Here is a 24,393-nt window from a genome sequence, read left to right on the forward strand (position 1 = left end):
AGCTGCTGGGGCGGCCCGGGGCGGCCTCTTATAGCGGGCGCAGCGCCCGCCCTCGGGTTCCTGGAACTGCGCGGCTTCTTGTAACGCGGCGGCGCCGCCCGCGCCCCGCCCGGCCCGGCCCGGCCCCCCGGCACCCCGCCAGCCCCTGCTCCGCCAGCCCCCGGCCCGGCCTCGCTGGCCCCAGCCCCGGCCCCGCCAGCCCATTCCGGGCAGGGCGGCCGCCCCCGCCCCCCCGCGCCCCGCTCTGCGGAGAAAGGGAGAGCCCCGGCCCGGCCCCCCCGGGGGCCCCCACTGCCCCCCGCCTCTGCTGGGGGCCCGGACCCCGGCCCCGGCGAGAGGTGTGGGCTCTGCTGACGGGGGATACCCCGGGGATGGGGATACAGGGGAGGGGGCGGGTCACGCCGGGGGGCTACACCGAAACGGGAGCCGCCGCCGTGCTGTGGGGCAGCGGGTCCCACATCCCCACGTCGCCAGCCCTCATTTTCAGGCCAACGTGCCGGGCTGCCGCCAGCGGGGGGGGACCCGCGGGGCAACAACGGGGAATCCCGGGCTGTGCGGGGGCTCCCGGCTCCGCGGCGGCTCGGCCATCGCGCTCGAACCCCGCTCCGTGCGGCCGCGGCGGCTTCGGGAGCCCCGCGACGATCCGTGGGGTCGGTGCCCGTCGGCGGGGCCGTGTAGGCTGGTGTGGAGCCCGGCGGGACCGAGGCCCCCCCGGCCCTGGCTGCCCCCCCGGGGTTCTGTCCGAGGGGGTCCCTCGCCCCTTCTCCCTGCCCCCGGTAGGGACGGTGCCCGGCGGGTGGAGCGGTGCCGGGGTACCCCTCCCCACACGATTTCTCTGCATTTGGCATTGGTTACGACCTCGCACACAGCCCGGGCTCGGTCCGTGGGTTTATTTTAAACAGTTTAATTTTCCCCGGAGGAGCCGCCGCTGCCCGGCAGGGACCAACCCAGCGCGGCAGTTCTGGGAAGCGGCTGCGGCGAACGGGCTGCTCTGAAATGCAAACGAGCCCCCGAGCGCTGCCGGGGCGGGCAGGGGACACCGGGGGCGGGACGGGGCGGCTCCGGGGCCGCAGGGCGGGAGCGGGCGGGGGCACCTGCGGCCTCCGGGCTCCGCCTCGCCCTGCCCGCTGTGGGGGGACACGAATCCGACGGGGGGTGGGGGTAGGGGGGGTGTGGGCGCTCCCCTCCGCCACCGTCCTGAGGGGCGGCGAGCGCCGGTTCCGCCGCGGGCAGGAGCCGTGTCCGTCCTTTCGGAGCCTCTCGGCCGGGCCGGAGCTCGCCCCGGGGGGAGGAGAAGGGAGACCTGGGGTGACACGGTTCGGGCCGTGCGTGAGCCCGTCCCACCTATGCGGGGACCAGGGGAGCCTCGTCCCGGCCCAGCCGGACACCGAGCCCTTTCCGAGCGCCCCCGGACCCTCCTGGCCCCGTGCCTGGGCCGGGGCCCCCCGGCAGCCGCGGGCCGGGCTCGGGCGGGGCGGGCGCGGCGAGGCGGCGGCGGCGGAAGCGGAAGGCGGTGTCGCCATGGCAGCGCGGAAGCGGAAGGCGCGGGTGATGGCGGCGGGCGGCGCGGCGCTGTGGCGGCGGCTCTCGGCCTGGCTGCCCCCGGCCTGGCTGCCCCGCGGCCGCCTCGGCCTGGCCGCGCTGCTCGGCCGCCTCTCTGACCGCCTCTCCCGCGGCCGCGACCGCCGGGCCCGCAGGTAAGGACCGGCCGGGCCCCGCCGGCTGCCCCCAGGGCCGGGAGGTGTCGCGTTACCGGGGCTCCCCCGCTCGCCGCTTCCCCTTTCTGGTCCGGCCGAGCCCCTTGGAAGCGCTACGGATGGGGAAAGGGGCGGCCTGGCTCCACCTGCCCGGAGTCGTGTCCGGCTCTGCTCCGCAGCCCGCTTTAGCCCGCCCCACTGTCCGATCGCCCTTAGGGCAACAGCTGAGCTTCATTTCCCCGTCATTCCCTGTTTTCTTGTCGCTCGGGCTCTGGCCAGGGCCAGGCTCCCCTCGGCTGTCACAGGTGCAGCACAACCCCGCGGGCCGAGGGGGTCGGGGAGGGCGAGACGCGGAAAGGGGCCGAGAAGAGGTGTCGGTCCCGGTTGTGCCGGGGCTGTGCCAGGCGGAGAGGGGCGAGGGGCAGGGGACACTCTGCCCGGCGGTGTCAACACGGTGGTGGAGGAGATGGATCATCAGTATGCTCTGTGTTCTTGGTTAAGCCAAGGAAATTCTTTCCACACCTCTCTCTTGGTCTCATCAGTATTTTTAGTGCAGATAAATGAGACTGAGCCCTGGAAAGCGACCACTGAGTTCAAAGAGCAGCAGTGTAGATCCCCCCGTGTGCGTGGGTGAAAGGACAGCGTCGTGTCCCACAGTTTCACTTCACCTCTGGCTCTGCAGATGAGGTTTGACAGTGAATAAGAGTTTCAGCTCCGTTGTGGGTGTCTGTACCAAACCCACGTCTTTAAAAATAGAACACGCACCAGAAAATCCCTCATTTCTTTTTAGGGTCAGCTTTTTATGCAGAAGTGATGTGAGGTGGTTCCTTTTGGTTCCGTTTTCTCTTTTCAGTTTCCTCAGTGCTGTGGAGTAGGGATGGGAAGGGCTCCCCCTGCCCCATTTTTTGTTCCTCTGAAACCTGGTTTGTCACAGTGTGGAATTTTGATGATTTCTTCATAATGTTACATGTGTGCGTGGTTGGAGGGATTGGTGGTACTTGGGTACTGAGCTGATGTCAGTCACCAGCGGGTAGAAGCTGCTGCTTTGGGAGCTGGTTGCTGTGCCAGTGGTTCTGTGGCTGGAGCAAAATACAGATTTATCTGATAATTCTAGCAGAGAGTAGGCTCAATGCTGAATAAGGTGTAAATTTCAGTATTGGGTTAAAAGGTCGAACAGTGTAGACACACTGTAAATTCTGTAGGCACAAAAAAATCTGGAGGATGGAATTAGTGGGGATCAATTGAACTGCAAAGAATTAATCTGAAGGCTCAAACCTTCAGAAGCACAAAAATAGTGCTGGTGCTGCAGGTTGATGTTCCTCCAAACGCTCCAATTAGAGCCCAAATGCTCCAAGCACAGCCCGGTGCTGCCTGCTGCCCCCAGAGCTGCCCCAGAGCTGCCCCAGAGCTGCCCCCAGAGCTGCCCCTGAGCTGCCCCAGGCCACAGGAGGCAGGTGCAGGGCCACGGGCAGGGAGGCAGGTGCAGTCGGACTCGCAATTCCAATAGTCCTTGCCAGAAGGTGGCTTCTGGGAATCATGTTTCTGGAAAGTGTCTGCTTGGTTGCTGGTCTGGCTTCTGGAAGTGTAATTGGATTGGCCAGTGGCATACTGAGGACAATATCATCTCTGTTGATTTTTATTGTAAAATACATAAAATTTGCCACTGCTTCCTCACTGGGAATAATTCCAGAGGATGTTGTTTGTGACCCACGGGACCAGGTTAGAGCCTGACTGTGCCACTGCTCTGTGGGCCAAGCATTTGGTGCATTTTAAAAACCTGTATTTCTGGATCCAGTGTGAATCCCTGTAGTTCTGTGTGCTGTGCTACCTTGTGATGATGGAGCAGTGGGAATCTGCTCCCTGTTTGTGGCCTGTGAGACGTGACATGATCAGAGGTCCTACTCAGGTTCTGTAGAGACTGAAGAGAATGTGTCTGAAAAATGGTATTTCTTGTGTTTCTGTTCTGCTTTGATATTTTTGGCACCTTTTAGGGGATATTTGCATTGTTTTTTACAGCTTGTGCTGGTGATCTGTGTCACATCTGGGTATGCAGGCCAAGCCCAGTCCACATGATCTGTTGAAACCCCCCATCCCAGGAATTCCTGCACAGATTGACTCAGATTTTGGTGGCGATGAATAGTCAGTGACAAACTTGTGGATTTTCCAGGAAACACCACTGCAAACTAGTTTCCTTGTAAGGGTATTTGGAAATCTTGTGAAGATCCAGGGTTGTATCATGAACCAGATGAGTGAAATCATCTTCCTGGAATCTGTGGTCATTTGGGCTCTGGACTGTGGTAAAACCCAGAAGTTCTGTGTAACAAGTTCTGGTAAAGGTTGTAATCAAGTTTCTTCGTGGTGTGTGGTGGCAGTGGAATCATCAGGATGGGCCACAGGATGGTGGCTGCCTGCTGTTCCTTGGGTGAGACCGGCCACTCCAGTTCTGCCCCCAGAAGCCCGACTCCCACGAGCAGGGTTTGCAGACTGGAACGGTTCCTGTCGGGTCTGGGGATGCAGTTCAGTCCCTTGCTCATGGATTCCTGGATCTCATGGGAGCTGCTGCTGCTAATTGTGTTGAAATGTGGTTTTGTCATGTGGACAGAGTCCTGCTGGGGGTTATTGTATGACTGGATGAATTTGCATGCGTGAAACCTCTGGAGAGAAGTTGCCACTTGCTTCCTGTCACCTCCAGCGTGACGCTGGCAGCAAGCTGGTTTTTTCCTGAAGTGATTTCAAGAAAATTAAATTTGTTCTGAAGTGTCTTTTTGAAGAATGAGCTTCCTGCTGTTTCCCTCACAGTTTTGTGAGGTTTGCAAGGGAAGTCATGATCCTCTTCTGTACCTGTGCAGAATGCTGGCAGCATTGATGAAGAGGGATGGATCCCTGTGGTGGTTCTTGATGTGTTACTGCTGTGATGCACTTGCTCCTTTAGTGGGTCATTCTTGAGGTGTGACTGCCCTGCCTTTGCTGGGGCTCGCACTGAGGCATCTTGTGTGCTGCAGATCTATTTTTGGATAAAATTGAGGGATTGAGGCATTTTATTCTTTAGAGCAGTGTGATCTTTAAACGTCTTTACCTAAAACAGGAACAACTTCAGCCCAGCTGGGAATGAAGCTGGACATGAGGGGAGTGTTGGCCATGGCCAAGCTGATGCATGTGTAATGGAGGTGACTCAGAAGTGGCTGATGACAGGTACAGGTGGTACCACTGCTGCACTGCCAGACACCTGAGCCCCCACACCCTCAGTTTCTGCAGCTCCCGGCCTCCTTCCTCTCCCGTGTTGTCCTGAAGAAGGAGTTGTTTCTCCTCATCTCCCTGCCAGCTTGGGGAAAGAGTTGGTGATGTTCAGATTTGTTCTGCCATCTTTTGCCTGTGTTTCTGTTTCCACATTTGGCTTTGGTGATCCAGCTGGGATTATGGAAAGGGAAAGGCATTCTTGCCACTGTGGATCCCTACCATGTATTGACCCTGACTGTGGCTCTTTTTTTACCTTCTTGGAGGCTTTGTGGGAAGCAAAGCCTCCACCATAAAGAATTTCTCCATCTTTATTTCCACAGATCATCATGGCTTCTTCTAGCCCCACTGCTCACCCCTCCTGTTCCAGTGATCACAGCCCCACCGTGTTCGCTCTGTCCAGAAGGAGCACACAGGTTCCAGTGGATTGGGAATCTGGTCCCAGAGTTTGGGATCTCCAGCTCACATGTCAAGGTGCTTTCATCCCCTGCAGAATTCTATGAACTCCTGAAGGTAAGACGTGGGCTCCAAGTTATGGGAATGGTTTTGATACAGTCCCAGTGTTGCAGTTGCTGCCTGGTAACTGCTCTTTTATGGAATAGTTTTAGCTGCAGGGAAGGAGTTCCTCAGTTTCCCAGAAAGCACTGATTTCTTCCTTGAATTTCAGATGCAGCAATGGTGCTGCTATGGCTCTGCAGAGCCCCCTGTGTCATCCCTATCCCTGTGTCACCCTTTCCTCCCTTGAGGCCGGAGAGCCAGTGTGGAGATGCGGCTGAGGGGATCCTCCTGGAGCACTGCTGGGCCGATGGCTCCTCGGGACCCAGCGGGAAACTGAACTTGTTTTCTGCTACTCCCAGGTGCAGATCAAAGCAGCCAAGCAGCGGGTGGTGATGGCCTCACTGTACCTGGGAACAGGGCTCCTTGAGCAGGAGCTGGTGAGTGTGGAGGGGTTTGGGAAGGGCAGGAAGGGAGTGCAGGGGAGGGATGTGGAAGGGAGACACTAGGCATTTCTGGTTTAGACCTGGTACAGAGCCAGGGAAGTGCTGCACTTCTTCAGGGGATAGTGAGCCTGGGCCTGTCAGAGGGGACCGGCCTGGTGTTTGTAGTGCTCAGGGGGCTTTGCAGAACCTGCGTCGTAGGAATCTGTTTTTCCCTGGCATTTTTTTGAACATGATTCAAGCTATAGGTGTAGAGTGTTGTGTTTGGTGCTCCAGGTGCAGAACACAGACTGAGGTCAGCTTTGCCTTTTCCGTTCTTCCCTCTGGAAACAAATCATTATTGCAAAGGGCTTTAGGGAGAAGCCTGGCCTTGGTCAGGTTCTGGTGTTAGGATGCAAATTCTCTACCGGGGTAAAGGTGGATGGAGCCTGCACAGAATTTGTGCCCAGCTTTGTCTGGGCTTGCACACAGGATTTGAATTTGCATGTGACAAACAGCCTTGTAGTTAAAGAATAAAATGGCCTCTTCAGTGAACTCCTACCAAGGTTTGTCTTTGGTGATGCAAATCTGTGATTTGGGAATGATGTTGGGATTTTTTCTGCTAATATTAATTGCTCTTGGGAGGCCTGAAGAATGTGGGCATGTAAAACTGAGGCCCTTTGATCTGTGGCTTTAGGCTGCTGAAGCTGCCAGGCTGGCAGAGGCAAAGGCTGAACCGGCTGTGTTTGGCACAAGAAGAAGGACTCACACCAGGGCGTGGGAGCTGTCCTGGCCACAGCCTCCTGCTGCTGAGCACTTCTCTTGCAAAGCTTTATTTGCTTTTGTAATGAGGAGAGAACTCTCTCTGCAGGTGGATTGCTTAGAAGAAACGCTGGAGAAATCGCTGCAAGCAAAAGGCTCGCCTGCCCTCAGAGTTTCCATTCTCCTGGACTACACCAGGGGCTCCCGGGGTAGGAATTGTGCTTTGCTTTTGTCAGAGCCTGATTTTGCTGTTAGGCTGGAGGAACTGTTTTTTTCATAGAGGCTGTCTTGGCCAATTGGACATACTTGCTTAAATCATGCACCTTTCAGTATTTGCCTTTTGCATTCCAGAGCTGCACATTCCCAGAAAAATCTTCAAGCTGAGCCGCTTTTCTCCAAAAATAGGTGGTAGGAGCAAGAAGGACCAAACTGCTCTGGGCAACTTATGCGTTCTTACTTGGTTTACTTCTCAGTGAATTTGCCCTTATACCTCATGCTCACTAACATTTTCATTTTGAAAGAGAGTGGGAATTGTTGGAATTGTTGGAAGCAGCACACCGAATCAGAAACCTCTGCAGTGACTTGCAGATGTGTTACCAGTGCTGGTGAGGCTTGATTAAGAAGCTTGAAAGGTGTCAGAGCTGCTCTGTGACTGATTCCAAGGCCCATTCATCCCTGAACTTACAGTTCTGGATGTTGCTTTCAATATTGACGTAGTGCAAATGAAAGTGATTTGTTAAAAAAAACAAAAAAGGGAAAACCAGTGATAGGATGCCAGCAGATAGGATGGAATGGGATGGGTGCTCACCCTGTAACTGCAACATGGAGCTGTGCCATGATGTGTCCCATCTGTGTGATCCTTGTGTGAAACTCCCCTTCTCTCCCAGGCAGGAAGAATTCTCGGACAATGCTGATCCCGTTGCTGCAGCGATTTCCCGAGAAAGTCCGTGTGTCCCTCTTCCACACCCCAAACTTGCGTGGACTTCTCCGGCTCCTGATCCCAGAGCGTTTCAATGAGACCATTGGGCTGCAGCACATCAAGGTGTATCTCTTTGATGACAATGTGATCCTGAGCGGGTGAGTCCTGCTGCCTCCGGCCCTGGCATGGTTCCTTTTGCTGGGATTTGGGCAGGGTGTCTGTGCTGCCAGAGTTGTCTGAACATCTGGACTTTCCACCGTGATCCTATTACTGCTTTTCTGAGATGGGAGAGCAACTGCAGCTCTTCTGTGTGAGATTCTCAGATGAAAGAGAGTCTTTCTTAAAGGGAAAAAAGAAAGATCTCTTGTAGCCTGGGCTGGGGGTTTGAGGATCCTGTGCCCATACTCTGAACTCAGCTCTTCCCTTTCTCTTCAGTGCAAACCTGAGTGATCTGTACTTCACCAATCGGCAGGACCGCTATGTCCTGCTGCAGGACTCTCCAGAGATCGCAGACTTCTTCACAGAGCTCGTGGACGCAATTGGAGACGTGTCCCTGCAGTTGCAGAGGGATGATACAGTCCAGATGATGGAGGGGATGGTACACCCATACCAAGGTAGGAGAGAGCTGTCTCACCTGGTTGAGTGATGGTATCCAGAGGAAGGAAGTGACAGCTGGGGTTTAAGGATGCCTTGAACTCCATCTGCTTGGGAATTTCTGGGTGCCCGACCGTTGTTCAAATTGTGGGGTTTCCTGTTTTGTACCATCCAGTATTAAAATCAAAATTGCTCAAGTTTCAAGACTGGGTCTGTCAGAGTTTTCCCAGCGCAGTGGCTATCACAGGCTAATCTGGCAGGGCATGGAGAGGCTGGAAGTAACTCTGCAACTGTCTCAGTGCTTCCTCATAAATGTGCTGCTTTTGGCCTTAAACAAGAACTTCAATTCCCCGAGAGGTTTTTCTGATATTAGCGGCTGCAGTTTCGGGTGTTCTGGGTGTATGTGTTCTGAGCAGTGCCTGAATGTGGTGCTATTGTTGGCAGTTAATGTTTTGTAGTAGACTTTGTTCCTGGAATCAAATGGGAATTGGATCAGGAAGACCGGGAACAAGCGTAGAAGCGGGCAGAGAAGGGCAGCGATGTGCCAGGCTGATTGCGTCATCAGGTTTTGTCCTGGCCTTGCACTGCTGGGTGATGTAAGCTTAGTCTGGGGGCGGGGGTTTCTTTGTGTGTTCCAGCTCATTCTTTGTTGCCAGTTTAGCCTTGTCCTGATCCTTTCCTTCCTCAGAGGATTTTTCAGGCTGCTGCCAGTTGGTGAATATTTCTCTTCTGTGACGTAGCTCTGCCAACCTTGAAACAGCTGGTTTGGACCTCAGGCCAGAAAGTCGTGTCCGCTCTGTTTTGGCTCCTGTTTGTTCCCGTATAGGTGTCCTGTCAGTATTTTTCCTGGTATGTAATAGGTGACACATAGCTCTGTGCCTGTCGGTCTCAGACACCGTCTCTCGGGGTTTTCCTGCAGGAGACAAGGTGGCTTACTGCGAGATTGCCAACCGGAGGGTCATGGAGGTCATCAACTCTGCCCGGACACGGCAAGAGCTCCTTCATGCAAAGACTTTCCACAGCAGCCATCCAGGCAGCTCTCTGTTATCCCAGCAAGGCTCTCAAGCATCTGGGGGTCTGAAACCAGAACCTGACACCTGGATCTATCCCCTGATCCAAATGAAACCTTTTGGTATTCAAATAGATGAGATGGTCACAGAGACACTGCTGACCGAGGCTGAGCGGGATGCCAGGATATACCTCACCACTGGCTACTTCAACCTGACTCAGGCCTACATGGACCTCATCCTGGGCACGAGGGCTGAGTACCGGATCCTCCTGGCCTCGCCAGAGGTCAATGGCTTTTTTGGTGCCAAGGGGGTGGCAGGTGCCATCCCTGCTGCCTACGTTTATATTGAACACCAGTTTTACAGCGAGGTCTGCTACCTGCAGCAGCAGGAGAGGGTGCAGCTGCAGGAGTACTCCCGTGCCGGGTGGACATTCCATGCCAAAGGTAAGATGTCCTTGTCCCAAGGAGACTTATTCAGAGGTGTGTGAGAGCTGCGTGTTTGGATTGCGCAAGAAGTGAGGGGCTGGCTGGGTGCCAGCCTGGGCTTGACCTTCAAAACACTCCTCCAAGGTCCGAACATCTTGCTTGCGTAAACCTGGAGGGTTTGGATTGCTGGGGGGACAGCTGTGCAGTCACGCCTTGCCTCTGGATTTCTGGTTTGATACAGTCCCAGGGATGATGCAAGAGCTGTCCCGTTGGTGGCACTGAGGCACTACCTGGATGAGAAACATGGTGCAAAAGGAAGCATTTGGATGTGTTCGTGATGCAGTCAGGGCTGTGGTGCAGTTTCTCATGTCCCTTGGTCTGGTTTCAGCAGTCAGAAGCGCAGGCTCTGCTGGGGACCCTGGAGCAGGATCTGGGACAGGGGCAGGAGGGGAGCTGCTCCTGGGACCACCCCAACAGTCCTGGCCACCGTGTTCCCTTGGCAGCAGGTCTGGGGGATTTGTTGCAGCTCCTGTGCATGGCACACAGGGGATGTGGTGTGTGAGGAACTGCAGACTGTGCATCTGAGAGTCAGAGCAGCTAGAGGGGAAGGGGCTGAGGAAGGGACATGGACTAACAGATGCAGTGAATTAATGCCGTCCTTGGGGTCTTCTGTAGGAAACCCCACATTCCTGCTGGATACAGTGTACCCAGCTCTCCCAGGCTCAACACAGTGCTCGATTGGAGTGTTTGGCTGTGAACTGGAGCATTTGAGTTGGGATAAGTGTTTTGGCTGTGATTGACTGTCATTAGAGAGGTTCTTCTTTTGGAGAGCAGCTCTTAATGGTTGTGAGAATGCCTCCATCTCCCTGCTTCCCACATGGATACTCAGGGGAAGGCTCAGAGGTGGTGGGGAGGGAAAGCCTTCTCTTGACTTGAAAATCCACAGGTGTTACCGGCTGCCTCTGTGTTGAAACCACAAACAGATCTCAGGGTGTCGTACTCCTCCTCAGTGCTGTTGGGAACTCAGCACAAGGAAACCCTTGTCTCAGGCAGGGCAGCCCAAGGGAGGTGCCTGCCATCCTGGCTGGGGTGTCCCATGTCCTCCAGGAAGCATTTGTTTGAGCGACCTGTGTTTCGCGGGTCCCGTGTTTGCTGGGCATCGCTGACTCCTGGTGGGATGTGATTTGGCATGGACTGAGCTCGGAAGCATGGGCTGCTTTTCTCAGCTACCAAAGTGCGTGTGGCCATTGGTCCTGTTTGGGCCAGCAGTGCCTCCTGGGGTGGTGTTTTGGGCTCTCTCTGCTGTGTGGTGTTTGCTGGGAAGGGGATGCAGGGCTTGGAGTTCAGCGGCTCCAGTGCCTGGCAAGGGGACAGTTGGAGACATTTGCTTCGTGTTTTCATTCCTCTTCAGAGTGCTGGAAGGATCAGTGTGTAGCTCCTTCTCTGGCATGCTCTGCACTTGGCACATGCTTTATTCACTGGGTTTCCTTCTGCAGGAGTCACATGATGTGTGTGGCAGAGAGGACAAGGATGGAAGAAGGAAGGGAGAAACCTTGGAGATATGAAGAGCAGGTGTGCATGGAGCACATGGAATCTGGCTTCTGGCCGAGGACATGAGATCCCCAGCAGCCAATAGTGCCCATTGGTGCTTTCTCTGTGGTCTGAGGCACCCTTTAGTCTTCCACAGGATCCAGCTGCTGTACCTTAAACACTGTAGCTGTGCTGCAGACCCCTCCTGCTCCCCTTAAAGCATTTATATCTGCACACACAGCATCAAATGGCATGTCCCCAGGGATGTCTGTCCTCAGGGATGACTGTCCTGGGTGTGTTCGGTGCTGTGCAGGTGTAGCAGTGCAGTGCAGGTGGAGCAGAGCTCAGCACAGGTGGGACAGCACCGTGCAGGTGTAGCAGAGCACTGCACAGCCATGGTGCACATGTGAGCAGGACTGCCAGCAACTGTCCTGCTGTGACACCCTGAAGCCTACCTGTGCTCTGCTGTGTTCCCAGGTATGGTGGTGTGAGTGACATGGGTATGTCCCTTGGGTTCAGGGTCTCTTCCAGGCAAGTGCTGGTGACAGGTGACTCTGTGCTGAGAGATAAACCCTGTTACTGCTATTGACTGGTGCTGGGAAGCTGCACTTCCCCTTTCTGGAAAGGTGAGTCACTGTTTGAGCAGATCCTGCCAGGTGGCCATAAAAACAGCGCCACAGGACACTTGGGAAGGCGAGGAACCTGTTCCTTGTGGCTACTGCCTGGGCAGAGGTCTGGCCAGCAGCTGGTCAGGCACCAAACAGCTCCTGGTAGGGTCTTGTTTGGTGACAGAACATACCAAATCTCTGTGCCACATGAGTACTTCCCTGTGGCTCCTGGAGCCCACAGTGGGCTCTCTGGCCCCTCTGTGGTGGGGTGAGCCCGCGGGGCCGGGGGTGCTGTGGCCTTAGGGCAGTGCCAGCTCTGTGAGTGTGTGCTGTGGGGGCGGGGAGGAGGTTACAGGAACTGGCGGTGAATCGGCAGCGTCTTACTCAAGGCATTCTTGGAACTGCTCTGGGGCTGAGTTAGGAAACTTGCTGCTATTTTAAGGCTGAGGCGGTTTTTATGCTACGGGTTCTTTGTTGCAGTTTGTGACTGGCCGTGGGGATAAGCCTCTAGCAGGGACCCACCCAGGGCTGTGCTGAGGAGAGCAAATGCTTCCCGGCTCCATTTGTGCACAGAGTGGCCATGCAGCCTTGGCAGCAGTCCCGGCTCTCCTGTGGCTGTTCCTTCCTGCCCTGCTGCAGTGGTGTGTTTGAGAATAATGTGTTGTTTCCATCTTTGCCTTGAAAATCCATCCTGGGCTGTGTCCCGACTGCTCTCTGTGCGGGCAGAGCTGTGGGAGCTGTGATGGTGAGTGGCTACAGGGACCAGGTGCCCTGGCAAGAGTCTCATCTCATCCCCGGTGGCTCCTCAGGAAGTGAGGTGGTGAAATAATTTGCACTTGTCTTCTGAGTCTCTATTTCATGTGAATTCACCTGTCAGAGCAGGGTCACGTCACAGTCCCATGAAGGTGGTTGGTCTCTGGGACAGGCTGGACAGACCTGGGGCTCTGAGGTTGGTTCCTTCACTGAAAAGCTGTTTGTCTTCTTTCAGTGTTTCTGAGATTTACCATGGTGCAAAACAGCCTCTAATGCAGTGACAGGGACTTGTCCTGAGTTGTGTTGGGACAGTGTGTCCTTGGGGTTCTCTGAGGGTGCTGCACCCCTGGTCAGGGCACTCCGAGGGGCAGGGTTTGGGCCTTGCCTTGGCACCCCATGAGTAACATGCAGTGTCATGGCCCTGTGGGCTCTGCTGGGCTGCCTGATGCTCTCGGGGTCCTGTACAGAATCTATAATCCACATTTAATGGGTTTAATTCCCTCTGAGTGAAGGGACAGTGTGAGCCCACCTTGGCTGTCCCCTCAGGCTGCCACGCTGCCTCTCCTCTCGTTTTTCCCACAGGCCTCTGGCTGTACCTGGCAGGGAGTGACCTGCCCTGCCTGACCCTGATCGGCTCTCCGAATTTTGGGTATCGATCAGTTCATCGTGACTTGGAAGCCCAGGTTGCAATAGTGACAGAAAATAAAGCCTTGCAGCAGCAGCTCCATCAGGTAAGCAGTGAATTCTGGGGAGGCAACGGGGATGTTGTGCTTCTGGGTCACTCAGGGAATGCTGATGACGCAGTGGCAATAAAAACATCCAGCTATAATAACTCAAAAGCTGCTGGAGCGTGAGGAGTCCTGAGGAGCTGTCAGTGTAGTGACTATTGATGAGCTGCCTGCTGTGAGTGCCCAGTGCTGGGAAGCGAGGCCGTAACAGGAAGGAATGTGTGTCCCCAGTGACCTTGGATACCGGGAGTGCTCGGGGCTGGATGTGCAGAGAGCATTCAGAGAGCCTGCTGGCTCCTCTGCTCACCGACCACACTGCACCTTCTGGGCCTTAATCCCAACATTTGGGTATTGCCAAGGCTGTGCTGTGCTCTGAGGTAATGAGGCCAGGCCTTTGGAATGGCTGAGCTTGGACTAGAAGAGGATTTCTGAGCTGGTTGGGTTGCCCATGAAGTTCTATGACATAATTCATATCTTGAATAATAATATGACATTATATAATATTGACACAATAATTTTTCACTGGTTTGATGTTCAGTGTCCCAGGGTTTTTCTGTGCTGTTTTTGGTTTAATTAGGCAGCTTAGAGTGCTCAGCAGTTCTGGTCCTGCTCCAAATCCTGCCTGGTTCTCTAACTGTCTTGACTCCGAATCTTCTGCTAGAACTGTCTGTCCCAAGTTGTTTCTCCTGTAGTGCTCTGCAACAAAGCAGATCGATTCGGTGCCTCTGTGCGACTTGGGGACCTCAGAAATGCACTCTGTGAGGCAGGTCCTGGCAGAGTTGTCTGCAAGATCAATGGGAATTGCCCTCTTGCATCAGGGCTCTTCCCCGGGATGAGTCAGAGTGTATCTAATCAAAAATGATTCTATTACTGGAAGAGTTGCTTGAATATTTCAGTTCATATCTTGCCTCTGCTTGTTTCTAATGGAAGGGGAGAATCAATGGAAATGTGACACAAAGGAATTTTCTCACACAGGGCTGCAGTGATCTCATTCAAAGGGCTTTAAACCATTCCCGATTGCTGGAAGCTGATTCTGAGATGGGCTGGGTGTTTACTTTCTGTGGTCTTTTTTAGAAGACTTAATCCGTTCCTGGGATGCTGCCATGAAATCACTTTGTCTGTGTAACATTTAGTTCCATTTTAAAAATGCGTGCTGAGATTTGGGAAGAAATGTGAGTGGTCTGGGTGTCTGGATGCTCCTCTGAATGGACTGAGCTTGATTCAGGGAACTGGCCTTGCCTCCAGCTCAGTCCTCACTGTATTGCGTGGCTGTGGAGCAGAATCTGCACAGCAGGGCTGACTATAGCTCTTGGAGCATTTGAGGCTCTAAAATTAGGGTGAATTAGCACATGAATGTCTTCCTTCTGTTGTTGGTTCATCTTTTTGGTGTTACTTTCCAGTGCTTGGTTCATGCTTACCTGAACATCTTACGATGAACAGACTTCCAGGACCTGTTCTGCTCCTTGTTTGCCTGCAGGTCCTGAAACCTGACTGGCAGTGCTAACAAACCCGCTCACCTGTGATCAAAGCGCTGCTCTCACGTGCTGTGAGCGTGTGTTATCAGCAGGGCGGTTCATTTCCTCCCTCAGCAGTCGGGTACACGCTGCGGGGGCCCGAGTGTTTCTGGTAATTTAGCTGAGATCACGACTGCACATTCATCTGAGAACGCGGCGCCTGAGCTGTGTCTAGAAAGAGCCGCGTAAGCCGGTCCCGGGAGGTTTGGGTGAGGTTTCCTCTTCTGGCAATTACAGCCAGGGATTGAGGAGTTTTCTGAAACTGAAGCTCAGCTCTTGCAACTGTGGGGCACAAAAAGGCAAAACCCTCTGCCCTTGCTCTCTGTAGAGTTTAAATTGCTAATTCTTGAGGAGAAATGATGCAGCCTTTTGGCAGGATCCCTGGCCAGCTCTGTATGAGAATTCACTTCTCTTAAAGACCGTTATATAATTCAACACTTGAGATTTACTGTGATGATGTTTCTTTCCCTGTTTAGGAGCAGGAACAGCTTTACCTCTGCTCAGGTGTGGTCTCAACGTCAACATTTGAGCAGCCAAATCGTTATGTGAAGCTGTGGGTGAAGCTGGTGACACCTCTGATCAAGAATTTCTTTTGAAAGAAGAAAAGCTGCTGCTTTGGGTGAGTTTGCTGCCATTATGGGGAATTTATATTGCACTGACTGCAGTGAATAGCTGTAGTGCTTTGTTACATGGAAGAAAGAGGCAATGGACACGCAGATGATGTGGGGAAAACCAGGCACCTCTCATTTCCTCTGAGATACTGACTGCCATGGATTGGGGTGTGCTGAGGTCCAGATTGAGTTTCATCTACTAAAACTTCTGGAAGGGTCACTGACAGAGAACCCATACAGGGTTATTTCCCATGACCCATACAGGGGTATTTTCCATGCATGGAAATAAAACTCCTATTTCTGAAATGTCCCTTTCAGAGTTTTGTGGAGAAGGACTGTGTTTGTTTTATCTTGACCAGCCAATAGAAAACGTTGCTGGAATACCTAAAATGTTTTGTCCCTGTATCCAGTCAGAGCTTTGCTTTACCCCTGTAGGTGTTGGTTAACAAGGGAGGTTGGTTTTGCTTTTCTGCTTCGTGGTATCCTGGGTTTCCTGGCTCTTTGACTGCCCCATGACTCGAGCCCTTCTGAGCTTCAGGACATGGCTCTTGGACTGTTCCTATGCAGTTGGCACTGGTGTGTGTGCCCAGGATGCTGCATGTTCCCACATCCCTTTTACTCACCTAACTGTGGCCTCCCCCTTGGCGGAGTGTGCCTGACTCCTTTACATTCAGATATGTTACAAGTGTCTTTCATGAGTTGTGGAGCGACAGAAGACTTTTGGTGCTCATGTGGGTTTAGGATGTTACTTACTGAAAATGGGAGGCTCGAACCCTAACATCCTAAAAAGAAAGTGGTTGGAAGCCAGGTAAAAACATGTGAGAGCGCAGGCTGGGGCTGCTCTCTGTCACTGGTGGGGTATGAGCAGGGGGTTCTGATCTGATAGTGCCACGAACAGAATTTCTGGCTCCTAAGAAAGGCTGATGGTAAGTGTGAAGCTCAGTGGTAACTGATAATAAATGCTGCTGCTCTATAAAGAAATGAGCAGCTCTCCGTGCCTGCCCTTTGGGCTTCTCTGACCATGAGCTGGGAGGGAAGCTTTAGGCAACTGTATTTTAGTACTAATTGTTCAAATATTTCACAGGGTGGGATTTTGGTAAATTGATTTATGCTAAAGGGACAGGCCTTGGCCCTAATGTGTGTTACTGCTGATACAAATGATTTGTTGTAAAGAAAGGACAGAGTAAGTTCTGTACCCTAGAAATAGAAATAATGTACCTCAGAGAGTGACCTGTTTTCAGCTGGACCTTCTCTGGGCTGTGGAGGTGGAGCACGGGTGGACTGGGCTAAATCTGCACCTTTCTTCTCCTGTCTGCTCCAGCCAGACACGTGCTCTGTGCCCGGGGCGTGAGCAGTTTCTGCTCAGTTTGCACTGAGCCATCACACAAAGAGCTGTGGGAAGACAGAGAGCCAGGAGAGGGAAAGGAGTCGGCCACTTGTGTGCAGCTGTTCCGTTTGGCTTCCCACGGTGGTCTGGCTCCCCACCAGCGCCGCGTCAGAAACCACCAGTGGAAAACCAGTATCCGCCCTGAGAACCCCGTGTGCTGCAAGAGCAGGGTCCTCACGGCAGCGCTGCCAGCACTGGTTTTATTGATACTTTGCTAAAACGGTTCTGAATTACACAACGTGGAGGCTTTTACAAGTAAAAGCAGTTGCTGTTTTCCATTGACATTAAAATTCAGGCCTCTAGGAGCAGAGCCACACCAGCCAGGACCCACTTGGCGGCTTTTTCTTTTGTCTTCAGGTTGAAGGTCCAGACGTAGGTGGGCCCTCGCATCCGTGTCTTATAGACGGGACATTCGTAGACGTTGGTGGTGTCCACGCGGTCCACAGGGATGGCTCTGAGCAGGATGACCGGCATGGTGGGCGTCAGCTCCTTCAGCAGCGCGTCAGCAATCGACCCCGAGGCGACGTCCCAGCGCGCACCTGCAACGAGACAGCGGCGTTGGGTGACCCTCACAGCTGCCCCGGGCTTCTCACTGCAGGGGCTTTGTTCACAACTACTGATGGGTGGGAGCTGGAGGATGAAGGGGGGGTAGAGTGGCTCAGTAGTGGTCAGGGCTGACGTGTCCTCAACTCACTGTGACCCAGGACTGCATTTGCCTTACTGTGTGTGGGATGTCTGAATAAATTCTGTCCCCACCCCTCCCTTCAGCACGGCTTTGCATGGGAATTGCAGAGCTAAAGGTGAACTGGCTGTGGTGGGATCTACCACACACTGTCCTGTGTGCTCTGTGCTCTTGTCCAAGTGAACCCCTCAGCTCCTCTGCTGAACTGCCTCCTTCCCCTTCATTTCAGCAGTAATGATTATAGGTTTGAGTTTTCCGATTTGTCTTACTCATACATCAAATAAGAATGTGACATATTTAATCATTAGAGCCCTGTGGCTCCAACCACCCCAGCCCTGGGGCTCATGAGCTGCAGCCTGAATGGCCAAAACACGAGTTTCTGGTTTGTAAAGGCTGCGTGATCCGGGCAGTGCTGCCCTCACCTGGCGTCTAAGCCTGGAGCCAGGGCTCTGCACTCTGCCCCCTGCCAGAGCCGGGCAGGGAAGATCGGCCAGCAAGTGCCAACACCTGCTCTGCTGCAGGAGGGAGAAGGGCTGAGCTGGGCCTGCTCCATGTCTGAAACATCTCAGAGATGCAGTTTTTACCTTCCATGAACAGCCCGTGCACATAGGAGCCTTCTCTAGGTGGAAATGTTATGTCCTCCCGGGTTTTCTTGGTCACATCCGTTGCCAGACACATCTTATCCAGTGGCCACTGCTTTTTCCTGGCTGTGGACTGCATGATGGCCGTGAGGAAGGACTGGGGGTTGAAGAATCCTGCCAGCCACACTGTTGCAGGCAGCACAAAGTCTGTTGCCCAGACTTCCAGTTCCTGGAAAATAAACCAGCAGAGTCCTTCAGGGTGGAGGGTGGGCTGTGAACCGCAGGACACTGCACCAGGAACAGTGTGATAGAGCTGACACTTCACTGCCTAACCCGAGCTTCAGGTAATCTTGCAGAGTAGGGGACTGGCTGGAGGTGGTGTGGGACGAATAAACAGCAGATGCCCCTGCAGCACTGAAGGTGAATTTGCAGTGCAGGAAATACCACTGTTATTTTTTAACAAAGCCAGTTTTATTAAATATTTTTTTTGGGGGACACCCAGAGTTGTGATGGGGGGAGCTGATGCTCTTTTGCTACAGTGATGTACTGTAATGGGAACCCTGATCAGATTTGTGCTCTCATCCCTGGGGGAACAGCCCCTTTCAGGTACTTCAGGCTGCTTAAAGTGATACTGAGAAATAAACCAGTTAGCAATAAACCAGTGCACTGGTGGGGGGAGTTCTGGTGTCAGCAGTACCCACTCACGCCCTGAGCTCTGACTGAGCTCATCACATGAACTCTGCTCACCCTGATCCGCACGAGCAGGTCCGCATACCAGGTTCCCAAGCTGAGGAGGGAGGGATAAGCGTGACGTGTCCAGGATTCTGGAATGCTGTCATAGAAGAGAGCATTTGCCAGCTCTTCCATCTCTGATGTAATTGTCAGCTCTCCCTTTGAAAAAGAGAAAAGCCTGAGCAGTGGCACCTGCAGCCAGTGGTGGGACAGGCAGAGGGATGTGCTTGGGCTCAGACTGGAGCGGAGCAGGAGCCTGAGGCCACCTGGCCACACCCACCACAGTGCCATGGGTAAGAGCTCCAGCAAGGGCACACAGTGCTTTGGAAATCCTGGGAAATGATCCAGGCAGCTGCCTGCTCCATACCTGCAGTCCCAGGTCCAGCTCCTTCAGAGAGCGCCTCATCTCATTGGTCAGGATGTTCATCCTCTCACATTCCTGGAGGGCAACAACCGTGTACGGAGTCTTTTCCTTTGCCTTTGCCATCAGCTCCTCCATATTGAATGGCTCTGGCAGCTGCCCAAGGATCTCATCCAGGACTGACTTCACCTGGAATGAGAATGCCATAAACTGCTCTTACCCAGGGAAAAATGCTGCAGGGTTATGGTTAATTAGGTTGGTAAGATTTTTCTTTTTCTGCCTTGGTGTTTTCCTGTGCTGCCTCCTCTGTAACTAATGCTCCATTCTGTTTCTAACTGCTCTTGGCTCTTTAAAAGCTGTAGCTCTTTTTTGATACCCAAGGAAGTCAGAGCTGAGGCCATGGAGACTGTGAAACTCACATGTAAGGTCCAGGCAGTCAGGAAGAAGCCTTTTTTTTTTTTTAAATTTTATTTTATATTTTAAATTTGTATTTTTAGTAGTTGCCATCATGAACGGAGGTTCCTCAGCTCTCTCCACCTGCTGAGAAGCCCCATGTAAGCCACATGTTGCCAGAGGTGCATCTCAACCCCATCAGAGCAGGACCTTCCTGCCTGCGCTGCCGCTGCCGTACGTGCTGCTGTCCCCGGGCTGACAGCCTCAGCACAGCTGGGCTGGAATCACCTCCTTCTACCACCCCTTCCTGCTTGTTATGAGTCCTGCTCTCTCTGTTGTTTCTGGGCCTGCATCTGTCCCCCACCCCCTGGCCTCTCAGCTGTCACCATTAAGAGGAGTTTTTTTTCTCCGTAATAAAAATAACCACAGATAAAAAAAAACCCTCAATTAATTTCTGCTGTAAAGAGACAGGACTTGACGTGCCTGTTCCTCCCGGGAGCCACCTGTGCCTCCACCAGCCTCAGATTCCTTGGGCTGCAGTTCCAGGACCGTGCGGAAGAGCCTGTCCGAGGTGACGGTCAGGAAGCCCATCTCTGCGTTGGGGTGCAGCCCGTACAGGTGGGGGCTCTCGCCTGGCAGGTTGTCGTCGATGTACTGGTGGTAGTCCTGAGTGCAGGGCAGGGCCAGTGTTAGCTCAGGAGGTACAGGCAAAGGAGCCCAAACTTCCCTGCAGCCTTGAAAACCCATCACTGCCCTCAGGGGCCCTTTGCAGCACCTACCTGTGCTCATGGAGGCTATTTTTTTTCACTCATGTCCCACCCTCCTGCCCCAGCCACAGGAATTATTTTTACAGCAGTCCTAGTTCCAGGGGATTGACACTCTCTTTCCCTACATACCCCTTAGTGAGCGTGGGGGAACTTGGACTCGTGTGCATTTATCCAGAGCAGGGGTTTTCCATAGCAAACTGCAATGTTTGTCTTTCTTACCTGGTAATCCAAGCGGGGAGGGACTGGGAACCCTGGAGCCAAGAACACCTCCCCTTCCAGCATCTCCGGCTGGACGTACTCGCTCAGGTACGTGCGGCACAGCCGGCGGTCCCAGTCGTCAGTGATGTGCCCTCCATACATGATCTCACCAAAGAGGTACCGGAGATCATCCCATGGCACCTGTGGGGAGAGGCTTGAGCTGGAACTCCTGTGCAGCTCCCCTGGAGTCCCCCATGCAGCAGCAGGGCCACAGAGTGATGGCTCTGGGATTGACCTGTCCAGTGTGCAGGGAGGTGACAGTCCCTGGGCCCACAGAGGCTCAGGGACAGTGAACAGGAGTGTCTCTTGTTCACCCACAGATTTGTCCCTGTCTCATGGACACAGCTGTCTGTGCTTTGAATCCCATCATCCCATCTTTACTCCAACCAGCATCAATTGTGTCTGCAAGGGCAGGTCTAAGGGTGAGACTTCAGCCCTGATCACCACACCTTCCTTCTCCGGGGAGCAAGCACCAAGGCACAGGTCAGGGCAGGCAGTTGTCCCAGTTGGTGCCTGATGCCTTTTTCTACTCAGCTCAGTGGGGCCAAGGACTCAGCCCCTTCCCCTGCCTGAGTGTGTGGGGACCAGGGGAGGAGCTGCTGCCAGCCCTGGGCTTCTTCATGAGACAGTGTTTGTGCTGCAACCTGGTGAAGGTTCTGAGAAAGGCTGATTGTTGCAGTGTGTGCTGTGTGTAGAGGGGTCACCTTGTCATCCCTCACCTTGGCGTTGGCCTCCAGGTAGTTGTGCAGGACGTTAACGGAGACGGTCAGGTCGCCGCTGTTGAAGGGGTAGGGCCTGTTCCAGCCCTGGGTGCCAAACCTGCGCCGCTCGGCCACCGCTGCGTGGAAGTAGCAGAGTGCAAACAGGATGCACCTGAACTCAGTCTCTTTGCTGCACTGCTCCAGTGTTTCCTGTGGGGGAACAGTGATGGGGGGTTGCAGGTGAATATCGCTATAAAATGCCCCTCTAGTTAAGAACGTTCATTGGCAAAAGAGAACTGAAGGTGTTTATTAGAAAGAAAAAGGCATAAAATTGTATTTTAATACTTTGCTAGTTGGTAATTTTTGCACTCATTTGTTTATGGAAGAATTAGGACGCCACACCCCAATGCCCTGCTAACAGCTGAGGCATCTTGTTCATGCTAAAACTGCAGCAGCTCCAGGTTCAGTCTCAGGAAAGGCATTGGTAACCTGGCACTTCCTTGTGTCTGGAGCCCTCAGGCAGCTCTGGTTACCCTGGCGAATGGGGGCTCTGGGCACTACAGGAGGATGTCCCGGGGGGGGGGGGCTGGCTTGGGGTGCAGTGTTTCTGGCTGCAGTGACACCCCCCAAAGATGCTCAGCCTGTGGAACCCTGGGAGGGGATGAGCCAGGCACACTGGCCTGAACAGTCCCAAGGAGTAGCTGTGGAAGGGCGGGGGGTGGTGCGGGGGGTACCTGGCAGAAGAGGTCGAGGGCCCTGTGCAGGTTGGCCCGCATGCCGGTCGGCGGCTCGCTGGTGATTTTGATGGAGTTTTCCAGCAGCCCCTGTGGGATGATGTGCGACTCGGGGCTGGGGGCCGGCTCGGCGCTCATGAACAGCCGGTACTCGGGGTGGCTGTCCATGCTGTGCTGCTCCACCAGCTTGTCCAGTGTGTCCAGCCACCGGGCCACCAAATGGATGTTCTGCAACAGGAACAGCCTGTACCTCATGAATCTCACCTCTCCTCCCCGCCAAATTCCTACTGTTGCTCCACAGGGAGAAGGTGCAGCATGACAGGACACCACTTGGGCTGGATACACCCAGCTGGCCCCAGCAGTGTCACTGCCATCACCAGTGGGGTGACTGTGTACTGTGTGACTGGATACTGGCAGGGCTGGGTGCCCTGGTGTGCCCGGCTGCCGTCAGGGCTGTGTCCTGTGGTGCACCACAGTGCCCCCCACCCACCTGTAGGATGACCCAGTGGCCCTGCTCAGCGGCCACCTCCATGGCCCGTTCTGCCACAACCTCCTGGCCCTGCCCCAGTGACACGTTGTGGATCTTCCCATTGTCGATGGTGAAGTTCAGCCTCGTGCCTGGGAGGGAGTGTACACCAGGATTATCGGTATGGGCACTGAGCTGGGGTTGTGCAGTTCCAGCCGCTTGGCCCCGCACCAGCTCGTGGCTGTTGGGGCTGGTGCCAGCCTGAGGTGGGCAGTGGCTCACCCAGCGCCTCCACATCCTTCAGCGGATCCACGCCAGGGGAGAGGATGAAAAACAGGGGTGTGGAGGGGCTGCTCTCCTTGTACACCTCGGAGAAGTCAATGCTCCTTCCTTCCACATACTTCCTCCCCATCTTCTCTTCCACAAATTTCCTACAAAAAAATAGAACCATCCAGTGAGTCAGAAGAGATGGAGTCGCTGGGCACAGCTGGCATGATGACACCGCAGGGCTCTTGCAGGAGGGCCCTGTGCTGGGCACCAGCTCACTTGATGGCATAGGTCATCCTGTCGGGGCGCAGGCACCGCAGCACACACAGCTTCTGCAGGGCCGACTTGTTCTTCCAGTCCATGGGGAGCGCCTCCTTTTCTGGCGCCTCCATCTCCACAAACCTTTTCCATCGCTTTGCTGAGTTCTCTATGTCACTGTCCAGGTTCCTGAACTCTTCCATGTCTGAGAGAGCCTTCAGGTTCCACAGAGAAGGACTAAATCATTCCTGGGTTCTGGGTTCCTCAGGGAACCCATGCAGGTGACCCTGGACCCCAGGTGACCCTGTGCCAGGGGCCGTGCTGGCATTGCCTTGGCACAGCAGGCGACCACATGGACCCACCTTGACAGCACCCCAGCCCTGGGTCTGCAGGAAATCCACGGGAGACGTGACGCCGGCCTTGGAAGGGAAGCGCAGGAGAAAGTCCAGCTCTGCTGGGTTCACTTCTTTCTTGATGGTCAGGACCTGGAAGTTGGGAGTGCAGCATCACAGCCACCTGGTGCCACTGCCCCGGTGCGAGGGGGCGAGAGGCTTTGAGCATCCGGCAGCAGCACAGGAGTGAGAACAACCTGTCAAAAGCCACATAAGCACCTGTTGTACAGCAGCAGCCCCAGACATTCACAGGGATTACCTGGAAGGCAACCTGGGCCAGGAAGATGAGTTTGTCTCTCTCAAAGAGGCCCTGTGCTGTGTACATGTAGACCGAGTAGGTGATCTGGTCTGTCAGGTTGACCACCCTTTGCTTGGTGTCCTGGCTAGGGGCCGCACGCTGGATGGCTTTCTCAAAAACTCCATTGAAGGCCTGAAGAAGATCCCGGCAGGCATCAGTGTCCAGCTGCTGGGAGCTCGTCAGCAGCATAAATGCTGAAACACTGAATCTCCATCCTCCCCCAGCCCCGTCCCACCCGCACACACCAGCTCCCTCCTCACTCCCTGTCTACCTTGAGAGAGAACTGGTAGATGGGGTTGATCTTGCCGAGGTCACTCAGGATGAAGTACAGCAGGGACGCGCGCTCTGCCGCCGGGCGGTAGTTCTCTCTTGCGACGTTTATTTGTACTTCGGTGACTTTAGCTTCTTTCACCTGGAGGCACACGGGGGTGGGTGTTACCAGAACCAAGGCATGGGCTGAAGCAGTGCCTGCCCTCTGGCTGGGTGCTCAGCCAAGCTGTCCCTCTGCCTGTGGCACCAAGGCCAGGGCAGCATGTTTACTTTTTCTTCGATTTCCTTGGCTGTGCGCTTTGTTGTTTCCAGGTTTTCCACCAGAGCTGTGTCCCGCAGGAAGTCTCCCCCAGCAGCCGACAGCCGGGCGAGCAGTGAGTCCTCCAGCTCCTTCAGCTTGATCTTGAACTCGTTCTGGCTCTTGGTCAGGTTTGCCTGTGACAGCAGCCCCCAAGGGATACGTCACTCAAGAGATCATGACCGAGTGCTGGCACCAGTCACTCTGTCATATGGCCACCGATGTGCTCGTGCAAGGGGAGGGTTG

General features: G+C 54.4%; 2 protein-coding genes across 4 annotated transcripts in view; one reads left to right on the forward strand and one right to left on the reverse strand.

The window, feature by feature from the left end:
* Positions 1–981: 981 nt before the first annotated feature.
* Positions 982–17,630, forward strand: PGS1 (phosphatidylglycerophosphate synthase 1). The gene is made up of 10 exons (XM_051797359.1): positions 982–1,697; positions 5,255–5,444; positions 5,789–5,866; positions 6,720–6,819; positions 7,498–7,687; positions 7,965–8,143; positions 9,043–9,576; positions 13,032–13,180; positions 15,168–15,310; positions 17,047–17,630. The coding sequence occupies exons 1-9, from the start codon at positions 997–999 to the stop codon at positions 15,285–15,287; spliced, it is 2,241 nt and encodes a 746-aa protein (XP_051653319.1). The 5' UTR covers positions 982–996; the 3' UTR covers positions 15,288–15,310; positions 17,047–17,630.
* The window catches only part of DNAH17 (dynein axonemal heavy chain 17), a 33,665-nt gene continuing 26,078 nt past the window's right edge, over positions 16,807–24,393 (reverse strand). For 2 of the 3 annotated variants that reach the window (XM_051797314.1, XM_051797313.1), the window contains exons 67-77: positions 24,120–24,284; positions 23,851–23,991; positions 23,541–23,711; positions 23,252–23,374; positions 22,911–23,104; positions 22,647–22,795; positions 22,389–22,516; positions 21,899–22,126; positions 21,183–21,374; positions 20,425–20,604; positions 19,871–20,104 (exon numbers count right to left, since the gene is read on the reverse strand). In XM_051797314.1, the coding sequence (XP_051653274.1) occupies positions 19,886–20,104; positions 20,425–20,604; positions 21,183–21,374; positions 21,899–22,126; positions 22,389–22,516; positions 22,647–22,795; positions 22,911–23,104; positions 23,252–23,374; positions 23,541–23,711; positions 23,851–23,991; positions 24,120–24,284 (1,890 nt within the window). In that variant the 3' untranslated portion in view covers positions 19,871–19,885. Of the gene's footprint in view, positions 17,229–17,955; positions 18,182–18,699; positions 18,844–19,051; positions 19,235–19,870; positions 20,105–20,424; positions 20,605–21,182; positions 21,375–21,898; positions 22,127–22,388; positions 22,517–22,646; positions 22,796–22,910; positions 23,105–23,251; positions 23,375–23,540; positions 23,712–23,850; positions 23,992–24,119; positions 24,285–24,393 lie in introns of those variants that run through there. The other variant, XM_051797315.1, reaches the window with a different exon arrangement.

This window comes from Manacus candei, unplaced genomic scaffold, assembly GCF_025592945.1.
Source record: "Manacus candei isolate 608988 ecotype Guabito, Panama unplaced genomic scaffold, ASM2559294v1 h1tg000047l, whole genome shotgun sequence".
NCBI classification, from domain to species: domain Eukaryota; kingdom Metazoa; phylum Chordata; class Aves; order Passeriformes; family Pipridae; genus Manacus; species Manacus candei.